The sequence below is a fragment of the Chaetodon trifascialis genome, chromosome 8, assembly GCF_039877785.1.
Source record: "Chaetodon trifascialis isolate fChaTrf1 chromosome 8, fChaTrf1.hap1, whole genome shotgun sequence".
In the NCBI taxonomy this organism is placed as follows: domain Eukaryota; kingdom Metazoa; phylum Chordata; class Actinopteri; order Chaetodontiformes; family Chaetodontidae; genus Chaetodon; species Chaetodon trifascialis.
This window is the reverse complement of record NC_092063.1, coordinates 16,996,632-17,009,905: the sequence shown is the minus strand read 5'-3', so window position 1 is coordinate 17,009,905 and position 13,274 is coordinate 16,996,632. Positions and strand designations below refer to the sequence as shown.

The 13,274-nt window shown below is 41.7% G+C and overlaps 3 protein-coding genes across 3 annotated transcripts; 2 read left to right on the top strand and 1 right to left on the bottom strand.

The window, feature by feature from the left end:
• Positions 1 to 2,222: 2,222 nt before the first annotated feature.
• ttll9 (tubulin tyrosine ligase-like family, member 9) lies at positions 2,223 to 5,926 on the top strand. The gene is made up of 14 exons (XM_070968548.1): positions 2,223 to 2,332; positions 2,641 to 2,687; positions 2,775 to 2,867; positions 2,952 to 3,063; positions 3,196 to 3,381; positions 3,506 to 3,574; positions 3,665 to 3,755; positions 3,924 to 3,964; positions 4,058 to 4,145; positions 4,417 to 4,475; positions 4,604 to 4,800; positions 5,250 to 5,363; positions 5,577 to 5,701; positions 5,839 to 5,926. The coding sequence occupies exons 1-14, from the start codon at positions 2,318 to 2,320 to the stop codon at positions 5,907 to 5,909; spliced, it is 1,308 nt and encodes a 435-aa protein (XP_070824649.1). The 5' UTR covers positions 2,223 to 2,317; the 3' UTR covers positions 5,910 to 5,926.
• Positions 5,927 to 6,258: 332 nt separating this feature from the next.
• fam217ba (family with sequence similarity 217 member Ba) lies at positions 6,259 to 10,233 on the bottom strand. The gene is made up of 4 exons (XM_070968547.1): positions 9,733 to 10,233; positions 9,519 to 9,618; positions 9,275 to 9,339; positions 6,259 to 9,161 (listed from the first exon to the last, which is right to left on the bottom strand). The coding sequence occupies exons 1-4, from the start codon at positions 9,837 to 9,839 to the stop codon at positions 7,730 to 7,732; spliced, it is 1,704 nt and encodes a 567-aa protein (XP_070824648.1). The 5' UTR covers positions 9,840 to 10,233; the 3' UTR covers positions 6,259 to 7,729.
• Positions 10,234 to 10,533: 300 nt separating this feature from the next.
• ppp1r3da (protein phosphatase 1, regulatory subunit 3Da) lies at positions 10,534 to 12,538 on the top strand. The gene is made up of 2 exons (XM_070968546.1): positions 10,534 to 10,746; positions 11,068 to 12,538. Exon 2 carries the CDS (start codon positions 11,091 to 11,093, stop codon positions 12,012 to 12,014), a length of 924 nt encoding a protein of 307 aa, XP_070824647.1. The 5' UTR covers positions 10,534 to 10,746; positions 11,068 to 11,090; the 3' UTR covers positions 12,015 to 12,538.
• Positions 12,539 to 13,274: the final 736 nt, after the last annotated feature.

The window sequence follows — 13,274 nt, the reverse complement described above, 5'->3', positions numbered from 1 at the left end:
AGCATTTCACTGCATTTTCTCATCAGTTCTTTTCTAACCATATGTTTTGTGACTGCTGCAATTTCCATAAAATTACATACAAATGAACCACTTGATTGTATAGCTTCTCTGCATGATACAGAGGTTTTGAGACTGGGTTTTCCATCAGCTCGAAGGCTGAGAGGCCTGGCATATGTTCTTGTGGACACAGCCAAAGCATACGTCCAAATTTAGTATATAGCTCTCGTAATTCAGTGCTGCTGTTAAACCTGTTCTGATTGTTTATGTAGGAGTCTAAAGTATGGCTGATTGTTTGATTAGTGGTGGGTGGCTGAGAAACAGAAAGGCACATCAGTCAGCACAGAAGGTAGTAATCTACACATTTATTTAGCTTTGCACAGGAATCTGACTCGGGTGTGCAATACTGACATCAAGGTATTTAAAACAATAACTGTGAATGTTTTTATGACACTAAGTAAAACATAAATAAAAAGAATGTGATCATTTGCTGGTCCTTTTTGACATACACTCAAATGAAAATTCTACAAAGAAAATGTATTCAATGTTTGACCTCCTCAGCTTCACTGACTTTTGTAAATATCTGCTTATTCTGAATTTGATGCAGCAACACGTTTCAAACAAGTTGGGACAGCAGCAACTAAAGACTGGGAAGTTGTGGAATGCTCCAAAAACACCAGTTTGGAACATTGCACATTATTTCCATTTCCATTTTTCCATTTCCAATTATTTCCATTACTTCATGGGCTCAGGAACACTTTGTAAATCTGTTGTCAATGAAGACAGTTCGTTTGCAAATGATTGCATTCCGTTTTAATTACACAGCCCAATTTTTGGGGAATCAGGGTTGTAGACTGAGCTGTTGCTATGCAATTGAGCTGTTGCTATGTTGAGTGACAAAGCTATGCTTTGTCAATCAGAAATAGGGAATTCTATACCCTGTACTTATCACATAAGCCACCAAAGGATTAACAAGGCTTGTACCAGCTAACTTCTTCCAGGAAAGTGAGGCACACTGGAACAAGACAGGCTTCTGTCACCAAGAAACATAAACAGATTAGATACAATCCATTAACCATTATCTGATCTTCTTGTCATGGTAAATCATTGGTGCAGTCACTCAGTCACTTTATTATCGGGTTATGTCATCTTAAATCATGCAGGACAGTTTTCAACATAAATCCATTAATATTGGTGTTGTCTTTAGAAATATCTTAGCAATGCATACACTTTATTTGTGAAAGGTAGACAGGTGATTTAACACTAGGCTTTACATATTGAAAAAAAAAGTTTCAGTGACAGATTTATGCACAAAAACAGAAAACAGTAGCCTATTAATATTTGTGTTGATTTGACAATTACATTTGACACTTCTGGTTATCTCAGAATATTGCATATACCAGTGAGAATGAACCATCTACAGAATGGAAACAGATTAATGCCTAGTTAGACAATCTGAGAAGGGATGAGGTTAGAGCAATCAGCTTTCTCTATTGCAAAGTTGAAGCAAGTTGGCATATTTAACTGCAATTCACATATCCGAAGCACTGATTGGTCAACACAGGCAACACATATAGGTAAATAAGTACATCTGTTATTTGCTTTAAATAAGGAGCAAATATATACTGCTGAAAAAAACAATTTAATATGTCACAAGGACTGGCACCATTTTACTCCGTTACATGGGGTTTTGGCGCCACTAGGTGGTGATGCTGAAGGCTGACGGTAGATAGTTGCTCTGTTTTAGTACATCTGCAGCTTTTATTCAGTTTACTAATGCTGTTAACTAAACACACTAGACCTAACTGTAATCGCAAACTTATGAGCATTCTAGTACAGTTATTCTGCCCATATACTGATTTATTCATATATGTGTGCCAAATGTTTTATTTTATAATTTTTTTTTTTTTTTTTATTGATGTGAAATTATATATTGTTTCCATGTTTCATCTGAAGATTTCTCCATTCTCTTAAAATACAAAAATACAATAAAAAACAATCGACCTTTTTAGAGAATACTCTTATTTCACTGCCGATAAAATGTAACCATTTAAACTATCTTTACCTTAGGCTTTAAATGTTATGGGATTGCATGTACAAATATTGTGTCTTATTAGAGTATAATATAACAATACTACCAGCTACGGAAAGCGCACTAGGACAACCCCCTTTTACCATTTGGTGTTGTGGTTACCGTGACAACAGTTTTCAAACACCGCTGGTACGAGCTAACAGCTAACTGGAAGCTATTTGTTACTTACTCATATTTTTAATACAGTTCTCTACTCTAACTTTCTAATATTTCGTAGTGTGCACCTCCATGTCGAAGTATAAGGTAAATAGAAAGCACTGTATGTTCATTTTGCTCTCTTGTAGGTTTTATACTGACAAGATAATACATGTAATATGTGTTGGATAGATAGCACTGCGTACAAATAAGTTAATGAAGAGTAGCTATATAGTTCTACTAAAGACCAGATGCTAGGTAGTAGGGCTGCTTGGGCCATAAAGCTAGCAATTAGCAAACCAGATGAGTAGCTAACTGATGCATAGTCTGCAATTGTTTGTAAATTGTAGCTATCTCTGTACTCAAAACCACAGGAAATTAAGCTAAATCTTGGTTTCCTTTTTTCACCTTTGCAGACATCTGCATGCAAAGGTTCATATGACTATACCAAAACTGAAGAGCGGTGAGTGTCCTTAATTTGGTTGGTCAAAGGACAGGTATTCGAAGTCATGTTACTGGTAACAGTGACAATCTCACAATTTCTCATCAGGGAAGGGAGAAGTTGTGTGCGTTACAAATGTGGCCTACTCAACACCATACAGGATGTCCTGCGCCAGAGACCGGGCTGGATGGAGGTCAAAGAGTGAGTAGAGTTGTCTGTTCATAATCACATTCGCTTCTCTGACATATTTGTGGCTTGGATCTATTATCTACTTTTTTCTCACAGTGATGGAGAGTGGGACTTCAACTGGTGTGATGTTGGCTGGCTCAGGGAGAATTTTGATCACTCATACATGGAGGAACATGTCAGGATAAACCACTTTCGCAACCATTATGAGGTGAGGCAGCATCACTCTAGCATGCTTTGAGACCATAAACTTGAGGTTTCAGCAGCAATAACCACACATATAATATATTTTTCAAATCAAATGCCATGTAGTCTTTTTCTGTTTCTTTGTTTTATGTTACAGCTGACTCGCAAAAACCTTATGGTAAAAAACCTCAAAAGATACCGGAAAAATCTCGAAAGGGACGTTGGCCGCATGGAGGCATCCAAATGTGATTTTTTTCCCTGCACCTTTGCACTGCCCAGTGAATATCATCTATTTGTAGAGGAGTTCAAAAGAAGCCCTGGCAGCACCTGGATCATGAAGCCGGTTAGCTAAAGTAGACCATAGATGTAATAAGTGCAGTACTTGAAATATCGCAGAAACCCCAGACAAGTTATGCCTGCACCAAATTGCATTTAAGTCCTGAAAATTAACTGGTATCTTTATTTAGGTAGCGAAATCTCAAGGGAAAGGCATTTTCCTGTTCAGGAAACTGAAAGACATCATGGATTGGAAGAAGGTACTGTGTGTTTATTTCATCAAGTGACTAAAAATAGACATTCTGCATACACACCCACATATTCAGATTGATAATATTGTGCTTACACAGGATGGCACCCGATCAGAGGAACAGAAGGATGCAGCTCAAGTTGAAAGCTATGTGGCGCAACGCTATATAGAGAACCCCTACCTAATTAATGGTATTAAACTGAATGAAAAATACGCTTTTTTTATTCATCTAGTTCAGAAAAATCTGATGTGCTAACAAATAACTTAATCTAATAATAGACAAATTGCGAAGAGGAAGATTAGTGAGCAGATAGAACCTTCACTTGCTCAAGCACTTTTTATGCTTTTTGTCCCCGCAGGCAGGAAATTTGATCTGAGAGTTTATGTGCTGGTTACATCGGTATGTACTGAGCCTCATTAATCACAATGTTTTTGACACAATGTCAGTTTTCCTGCATGTATGAATCAGTGTGAGTGTGCATGTGTGCTTCAGTATGTTCCCTTAAAGGCTTGGCTGTATCGAGATGGTTTTGCCCGCTTCTCGAGCACCCGCTTCTCCCTCAGCACTATTGATGATAAGTGTATCCTTTTTTAGCCGTAATAATATTTTGACTTCATTCATTTAAATGTTGATATATTTATATGATAGTCTGGTTCTGAGTTTTTAGTACCAGCATTGTCAAGTTTAGCTTTTGTCTAATGAAATATTCAAGCAAAGTCACTTTTAAATAGCCTGGTTTGACCCAGTTTCTGAGGCTGTTGTTCCTAATTTTGTCACTTTCATCCACATCCCCATGGAAGGCATGATTACGTCATTAACATTCCCAGATTTTACTTAGTGCCTCTTTTCAGATATGCACCTAACCAATGTGGCTGTTCAGAAAACTGCGCCAGACTATGATCCTGAAAAGGTGTGTAATTCAAGAACCCTATTAACAGGTGATGTTATTGCTTAATTTTTTTTAAAGTTTTCCTGAAATGTATCCCCTTTAACAAAGTCTGTCTTTTCTTTATTCCTGTTTTATTCATCTCCAAACAGGGATGTAAGTGGCAGATGCAGCAGCTTCGAAGATACCTGACTGCAAAACATGGCAGAGAGACAGTAGAAACCCTGTTTAAAGAGATGGATAACATATTTGTCCGCAGTCTACAGAGTGTACAAAAAGTCATCATAAATGACAAACACTGCTTTGAGCTCTATGGGTACGACATTCTGCTGGATGAGAAGCTCAAACCGTAAGTGCTTGAATGGTCTACACATACACGTTCACTTGCAAACACCTACGAAAGCTAGCATGTTCGCAGATAAACACAGAGGGGCACAGGCACAGACAAGCAAGCATGGCACACGTTTGCTTTCCTGGATACTTAAAAACAAAGCAGTAAATCTGCTAGTGTTGGGCTCCAGAAATTGCCATGTGTGAAAACCTCATAAATCTGCACAGCATTTTGTATGTGAAAAACCTGACAGGTATGCAATAATCCTGCTGTAAATAATATCACACACACACACACACACACACACACACACACACACTAATGACAGTGCCCATCTCAAACAACTATTGTATCATTCATTCACTTGCTTGTGCCTGTGTCTGCTGTTCCTCATGGATTGGCATAATGCCGGCTCAGAAGGCTAAGTAAATGTTTGGCAAATGTCATCACCCTCCATCTCTTTGCAGGTGGTTAATTGAAGTAAACGCATCTCCGTCACACACACCCAGTAGTCAAGAGGATTACGAAATGAAGTGCCGCCTGCTGGAGGACACTTTGAATGTTGTTGATATGGAGGGAAGGTAAAGGCCTCTTTCTCATCAGGTGCGAGGGCTCTCTGCACCTTTGAGAAACTCTCACGGATTGTGTCATAGCAACAATGAACAACTTACTACCATTTTCCTTAGATCAGAAGGTGAATGCAGTACAACACAGGATGAGTTCCTTTTGTCTCTTTCTGCCATGCTGGTGCTGTGTTCTAATTAACGCTGTTTTTTTGTTTTTTTTCTCATTAGGCTGACTGGCAAGGAGAAAAGGGTGGGTGGCTATGATCTCATGTGGAACGATGGGCCTGTCTACAGAGAGGACGTCAACCTGGAAACATTTGGCAGTTCGTGTTTCACTGCCAATACACACTTAGGTAATGTTACTGTGTAACTTTTTGAAGCAACAAAAAGTTGAGGCATTCTGATAAGTGTGCAAAAGTATACCTGCAAAAAGCCTTTACTGTGTTATTATTACAAATTGCTGAAAGAATATACCTGTTTTTTGTTGCAGGGTGTGTTAATGACAGAGAGAAGCAGCTTCGCTGGCTTCTAAAACCATTTCCAGGCCAGAAGAGGATGTAACACACTAATTTTTACATACATGCTACCACTTTAGTACTTGGTCTGTGTCTGGCAGAAGACAGGCTCCAGCGAACACAATGAAAAACATCAGTAATTAGAATATGAAATGTACAAGAAGTGATGATCTGATCGGATTCCAAGCACCAAAGCTGAAATCTGCAAATGAATGAAAACTACATTTCCTTAAAACTATGGCAAAAATTGTAATACTGTCCACTGCAAAGACAAGTATACCAGTATACAGATGTTCTTCTTATGAATGTAGGAGAATGTAGCACGATCAGTGAGCACAGTGGTTGAGCTTGGGATTTCAGCAGTGTCTCCATAATAAAGACAGTTAGGAACTGTGTGTAATTTCTTCATGTGCTCCAAAGAATGGACAACGGGTCTGTGGTTCTTGAGTGCAAAACATTTATTTCTATGCCTTACAAATACTTGCATTCAACATTGAGAAAATACATACAGTACCACAATCTTCCTGCGTGCGTGTCAATATAATGTACACATTTATAATAACATTGCCCCTCCTGGCCCATTATCTATGGCTTTGATACTTTACATGGATCTTAAGTTAAGAGGTGCAATCTTAATACATATCACATTATTTACATTAATATAGTGCACCCATGATTCAAGTGCACATGATAAATCACAACAAATAAGACACTCTAATGTAAACACAGTGTTCTACAGACTTCAAGTGTGCAGTGGAATATGATGATATGTATAACATTACCATGTTACAGCCGAACAGCTATGATGTGTTGACATTCCACTGAATCACAGGAATGGCCAATGGTACAGCACAGTAGACATTAAGTTACATTCAGCTCTTTCACTAAATATTTTCTTATTGTGCATGACGATGTAAACATAATAATGACAATGATGAATACAAGTCAACCACAACACTTTTCATAAATATAACTATGGCATATAAAATTTGGAAAAATATGCATTTACATTCGTAGCAAACATTACACTGTCTTCAATGGTAGAAAGAGCTCAGCTCTATGCAAAATACAATATATTATCATAGACTACAATTCAAGCTGTTCAAACATGAAAAGCCCTTATAACCAAAAATGTAATACCATTGCACAACTATATCTGAAACAAATTATACCACCGCCGCACACCACCACTTATTGCGCCTCCTTCTTTTCAGCCAAAGATGCTTCAACTCAACATACGTCTTAAACATGAGGCACCAAAGAAAAGACAAAAAGCAAACATCGAGTGAAGTAAGAGCAATGAAAACAAAATACATTCCAACATCAAAAAGTCCACTAGTAACGGCTATGGTTGTATTCGATGACTAAAATGTAATGATCTGAGTTAAACTTCACTATGGTTTACTTATGCTGGAAGCTGTCCAGCGGTACAGTAGATGCTTATTTTATGCCTATTTCAACATTAGTAGCACACTGAGGGATGACTGTGCAGTGAAACAGAGCTCCATTTACATAGAAGCTGTTTTTAGAACCTACTAGTGTTTCGGGTCATAATGAGCCTTCTGTCAAACCAACATTATGACTCTATATTTACTGTACACTTAGAATGAAATATGTTTATATTATTCTGTTCTATGTATGTGTCATATTATGCTTTGAACTCATTGCTGTTTTTTCTCTATTCTAGCAGCTTAACCTCTTGTTAGTTTTGACCTTTTGAAGGCTGTACACCACTGACTGATTTAGACTGCAGTACAACAGTTAGAGCATGTTAGTATTACACAAATCACACAGAAAGCAAGCATAGGTTCAAGCTCCTGTTCAAATAAACACTAAGTAAAGCAACACGCTGTAGGTCTGCAGGGGTTACTTTGCAACAAAGTGCACATTTTTTGTTTTGCCATTCTGCTTACTACTAAGCGGCGCTTTGGAGAGAGACTGCGGCTCTTTAGCAGCTCTTTTCATGGCAGATTTAGAGGCCTGACCTCCTGCCTCTGTCCTCTGCCAGTCCTTTTCTACTCTCTTGGAGGTGAGGACCTCTCTCTTACTTGCAGCAAAAACACGTTTCTCTGCACCAGCTGCTTTACTGCCACCAGGCTCTTTTTTCACATCCGTCTCAGAGTTAGCTCTGACGCGGCTTTTCCTCACCTGACCTCTGCTGTTTGGATTACTTCCAGATTCCTGGTGTGGCTTACGGGCATTGCCTGAGGCCTGCATGTGCCTGAGATGACTCCTTCCAGCTGAGGGGCTGACTGGGGTCTGGGCTCCTCCTCCTCCGCCTTGTCCTCCTGGGCTTCTACCTTCCGTGGAGGTTGCTCGGGTCTCACTGCTGCTCCTCTTCGCTGGCGCCCCAGGTCTGGCTCTGCGCTCAAGCAGCGGGCTCAGCCGCGAGTGGCGCTGGTAGGCATAGGCAGAGCAACTTCCATTGCACAACGGGTAGCGAATGTGACAGTGAGGGCAAACTGGGAAGCGGGAGTGCTGGTGCTGGGCTGAGGCAGGTGATGGGGGGTTGTTGACAGGTGTGAATGGAAAGGCTCGCTGGCTGTGCCGCAGCCCTTTAGGGGAGTTGAGTCGGGATGGTGGAGCTGTGTGAGGCCTTGGTGGGTGAGCAGTGGTGGCAGAAGGGAACCCCTGTGGCCTTGGACGGCTCCCAGGCGGACGGCTGCTCTCTGCTTGCACTGTTTGGATCTGCAGCCACTCCAGCTGCAGTAGCCTCTCCAGGTACTTCTCTAAGGGCCCTACAGGCTTTGGCCGAGGGGCGCCACGGCCCTCTGTGTGAAGGAACACTGCCAGCTGTCTCAGGCTCCAGCTGTTGAAGGGAGGAGGCAGAAAGTCTGGATAGACATAACTGGGTTTTTCACTCTCATCTTCATCACCTACAGTTCCACGGGGTCCTGGGAAGTCCGGGGGAAAGTCATTACTATTGATGACCTCTGCCCGGAGGTTGAGGTGAGGAGGGGTGCAGGGGGTGCATGGGGAGGGCAGTACGGGGAGCCTCTCTGAATCTGACAGATCACTGGCGCTGTCAGTGTCTACATCCTTCTGGTTGTAGTGCTGATGTAGCGCCTCTGGGGTGGGGGCTGGGGAGTGTGTTAGGGGTTGTGCTGGCATGTGTCGTAGCCCTGATATTGGGGAGAGAGGCAGGGAGAGGGCTCGCCGATTTTTCCCCATCCCCCCGCGATTTTGGAGGAGCTCATTGCTGCATTGTGACATCCGCTGATTTTCGCGTTTCTCCTCTTTCCTGTGCACAGATAAGTGTGTGCGGGGTTGAGGCCTCAAATCTCCTTCTTCTTCAGGGCTGCAAAGAGACAGACAAGGAGGAAAAGGAAGGAAAAGCAGTTGAGGATTTGGGGATTTACTGCACCTGAACCAAAGCATTCATCAAGACTGCACACCCCAATCCACACATACCTGGAGAGTTTGCCTGTGTTCCTTGCAGTGCCAGATTTGACCCTGCCACCTTTTGACTGTGCACCCTGTGAAACAATCATTATGGAAAATGTGTTATTATTTCTATCTTGAGCTGTATGAAGTACATCGCACACAGCACATGCTGCAACACTGAACACACATGCTGTGTTCCATCTATTCTGTGAGAGGACATTAATGCTGAAACATTATCTCCCTTTAATGTACCAGGATGTCATTCACTCACCCTTTGCACTGTTGTCAGTGTGTCCTTATCCTGACCTGGTCCTGGGAGGCCATTTCTCATTTGGCCCACTGCTTTCTTCATCTTGTTACCTTTCTTTGAACTGTGGAAACATGATAGCGGCTCATCAGGCTCACCTCTAACCTACAGCATGCCTGAGACAAAACACTGCAAGTTTAATTTCAGTTTAAATGCGCCAATGTAAAATGAGGCCTACCTGGTGACTGGTCCGCTGTTTTCAGTATTTTTAACCCGAATCTTCTCTTTGGATACGACGCGTTTCAGTGTCGTGGATGCTGTGCGTTCCTGCATGATGGGCCCCATGTTGCAGGTCGCCAGAGGGGATGTTGTTTGGAGTCCAGCGCAATCAATTGATACGGTAGCTAAAGAACCCAACCGACATCTCGGATCAGATACTCTATTCTCAGAATTAGGCTAAAAACACCCATTTTTACAAAAGTGCTGCAATGCATCATGCGCAGATGTCGACAGTCGTTTCTTCACTGCAGGTTAAACTCGTCCTTCTCCTCGCCGTCGACCCGCCTCTCTGTTCAATCACAATTCAGCGATTATTTTTAAAAAATTAGTGACAGCAGACGCATCTTCCTTTCGACTGTCATCTTCCTCGCCATTAAAAATGCAAGACGGACAAGCAGCGCATACGCTTTGTTTGGCTCGGCGTCCCAGTCAGATAGGTTTGTTTACCTGCTGCTGACTGGCTCGCCGCCTGTGTCGAAGTAGGCATGCGCGTTGCATCGTGGGACTTGAAGTACAGGCATGCTAGTCGCTGTGTCAAACGACACATGCAGACGCTCTTACTGAGTTTACTGCGCATTCATAAACTATGAACAATACAAATGGGAAAACGGCTAATATGATATTCAAGGAAATAAGCTAAAAAGAATTTAAACAAACGCAGCTGTTCATCTTAAATCACTCAATCTCCCGTGCAACGTCAGTGGTAGTCTGGTGCGTTTGCAGCTTCCTGTTAACTGCGCGCATGTTAGCAGATCTCCATCGAGAACACGCTACATACATGTATGTGTGTTGGAGAGCTGTGAAGGTGGTGGTTACCAGTTGCAGATCAGATTGTGTGACTGTGACCAATAGCGGAGACTTCATCACGCACGGAAACGCGCAGCTCATAAATACTTCTTTAAATGGAGGATCAAGCTTAGGCTACATCCTGCAGCTTAGATGTAACTAACGCTTCATATCATTGCATGGTGAGGTGACGTCAACTTCCTTTTTCATGAAATTATATTAAAGGCAGCTTGAGTAATGCTACGATTGTTGAGAGAGAGTGTCGTAGGCTGTATGCATTCAGGCACGTACTCCCAGCGCACACGCCCACTCTCCCTGCTGTGACTGCTTCTGTGTTTAATTTACACCAATAGCATAGTTGTGTTTGTCAGATTTGCAGCACATTATCATGTATTTTTCGGTAAAAAATAGGGCACTGATGTTACAACTATTATGCTTTTGATTAGAGAAAATTGTCGGGGTGAATGTGGCATTCATGATACAAAATTAAACTTTCTTCATAGGTGAGCAGGCCAGCAGATCTCGCACAGCATGGATAGAGGTTGGTTTATTGGACATGAGAGGATCCAACGAACAAAATCTGAAGAGCAGATGTCCACCTCTTGCAGCAGCGTCTTAAGGCCCTGCTTGACTGTTAACTTGACTGAGATGCTTCGAGCTGACACACCTAATGCAGTAAAGAAGCCAATTCCAATCCGCCCCCCAACCCCCAGAGTCTCTCCGCCGAGGGGACAAGAGTTACACCGCAGTCTCTCGTGCGAGCCCACTCCTAAACCCATCATCCGACAGCGGTCACACTCTCTGCCCTCTGCCACAGAGAAGAAAAAGCAGTGCAGAAATTTTGGTGTACGGTTTGTTGACTCTTTAGGGGTCGACCTGGAAGACATCAGGCATTTTAAATCAGGAGAGGATCCACTTGTACCATATCATGTTACCTTTAGGTTGTTGATGGGTGCAGAGTTGGCAGGTGGAAGGCATTTGGAGATATCCCTGCCATACTTGAAGCCTGTTTTTACCCAACAACCTGGCGACCAGCCGGGATTCCTGCATCGTCTCCATGAGCAGAAGGTGTGTCTCGAGAGAGTCTTGTGTTTTGAGCTGGGTGTCATAGGAATCACCCAAGTCCTCAATTTGGACTTTGAGAAGGAAGTCACAGCTCGCTATTCATTTACAGAGTGGAAGAGCTGCACTGAAACTAAGGCCTCTTGGGTGTCCACCGTCACCAAGACCTGGGAAGGAGGAGGGGGGCAATTCGATTGTGATACATTTCGTTTTCACCTGCCTGTTCCTCCATTCCTGCAGCCAGGAGCAGTGTTACAGTTTGCCATCAAGTACAAAGTCAGTGGGTCTGAATACTGGGACAACAATGGTGGAGAGAATTATAAGTTGGTTTGCCATAACTACAAGCTCACTGTGCCCAAAGAATGTGAGGATAGCATGGTGCACTTCATTTAGGATGCTGACTAAAAGTAGAAGAATCTGTTTAGACTTTATGCACTTTATGACGATGTCAGCAAGACCTATTAAAAATGGATAACTAAGCATTGTAAGATATTATGATCATTTTCTTAAACTAGTGCAAATAGAGGATTTCTTTGTTCTCAACTGTTAACTCTGGACACACTTCACCGGAGTGAAAATAACACTAGTGCACTTATACCTGATGCCTACTTTAGTGCCACTGTTTTTTGTTTTTTATTGCACTGTATTATTTGATTTTCGAGGCTGTTTCAAAAAATTGCACTTTAATGTGGAAATCTGAAATGAATGCACATTTTCTTCCACTTGGGTATTTGATAATAGTTTTATACAATGCAGGAGTTTGGTCTGCTGAACCATTTTGCTCCATATTCAGAGTTTATTTTTGAGTCAAATGTTGTCAAACCAAATGCCAGCCCACACAATTTGTATATCTTTCAATGAATCTGAAATTAATGCTTATTTTGTTTAACAATAAAGCACAACTGCTTTGGGTTTTCTCATATCTTTCTTTTGTCAGTATTCTGTCTAGTGACAAAAAAAAATCTTAAACATAGTTTTGGTCTGTGTTTCCAGCTAAATGGGAATAAACCAATGTAACAACACATCACTAAAGTAACAAGAAGAGGTCACAAGAAATGCTTAAACTCATGAGAATTAATGTGCTATCCATTTTAGGAGTAGATGTCTACTTAGGATAAAATACAGCCAGAAGTCCTGATGGATGAAAGCTTCTTTGAGATGGCCAGAGAGTTTTGGAAAGTAAAGGGGCAGAGAGGACACCGGCGGACATGAGCGACCGGTCACGCGCTTGCGCCGTGGCTTCGCGCGGTTTGCGCTGGACCACTTGTAAACCTGTCAAAGCTGTGAAGATAGGTATCAGATCCTTATTTTGATATTCGACACCACAGTAAGTAACCTTAACATTTGAGTTACAACAATAATACAATACAATCCCACAGTGTATCCTCAACGATTTTAGTAGCTAATCAGTGCTAGTTTAACGTTGACTTAGGAAGTTAGCGTCAGTTAGGAGAGGGAGGTTAACGTTAGCTAGCTAACTAGCGTTAGCAGCAGGTAACTTTAAGCTAACGTTACTCCTGAACTAAGCTTCTCTTCTCTGTTGAGAAGTCATGTCATGTTGAGCTTCACTAAATATACATTAAGTTACTTGGCATTAGTTAAGATTGGCAGGTTGATGTTTTCAATCACCTTTACAGGCATTTTGTAGACAGC

Bases quoted from the DNA above. Each gene is read 5' to 3' on its own strand.
- fam217ba (XM_070968547.1), bottom strand. From the start codon at position 9,839: ATGGGGCCCATCATGCAGGAACGCACAGCATCCACGACACTGAAACGC. The intron at 9,340-9,518 runs GTGAGTGAATGA...ATTGTTTCACAG, and splicing joins CACTGACAACAGTGCAAAGG to GGTGCACAGTCAAAAGGTGG. The intron at 9,162-9,274 runs GTATGTGTGGAT...GTCTCTTTGCAG, and splicing joins AACACAGGCAAACTCTCCAG to CCCTGAAGAAGAAGGAGATT.
- ttll9 (XM_070968548.1), top strand. The intron at 3,575-3,664 runs GTACTGTGTGTT...GTGCTTACACAG, and splicing joins ACATCATGGATTGGAAGAAG to GATGGCACCCGATCAGAGGA. The intron at 4,801-5,249 runs GTAAGTGCTTGA...ATCTCTTTGCAG, and splicing joins CTGGATGAGAAGCTCAAACC to GTGGTTAATTGAAGTAAACG.
- ppp1r3da (XM_070968546.1), top strand. From the start codon at position 11,091: ATGGATAGAGGTTGGTTTATTGGACATGAGAGGATCCAACGAACAAAA.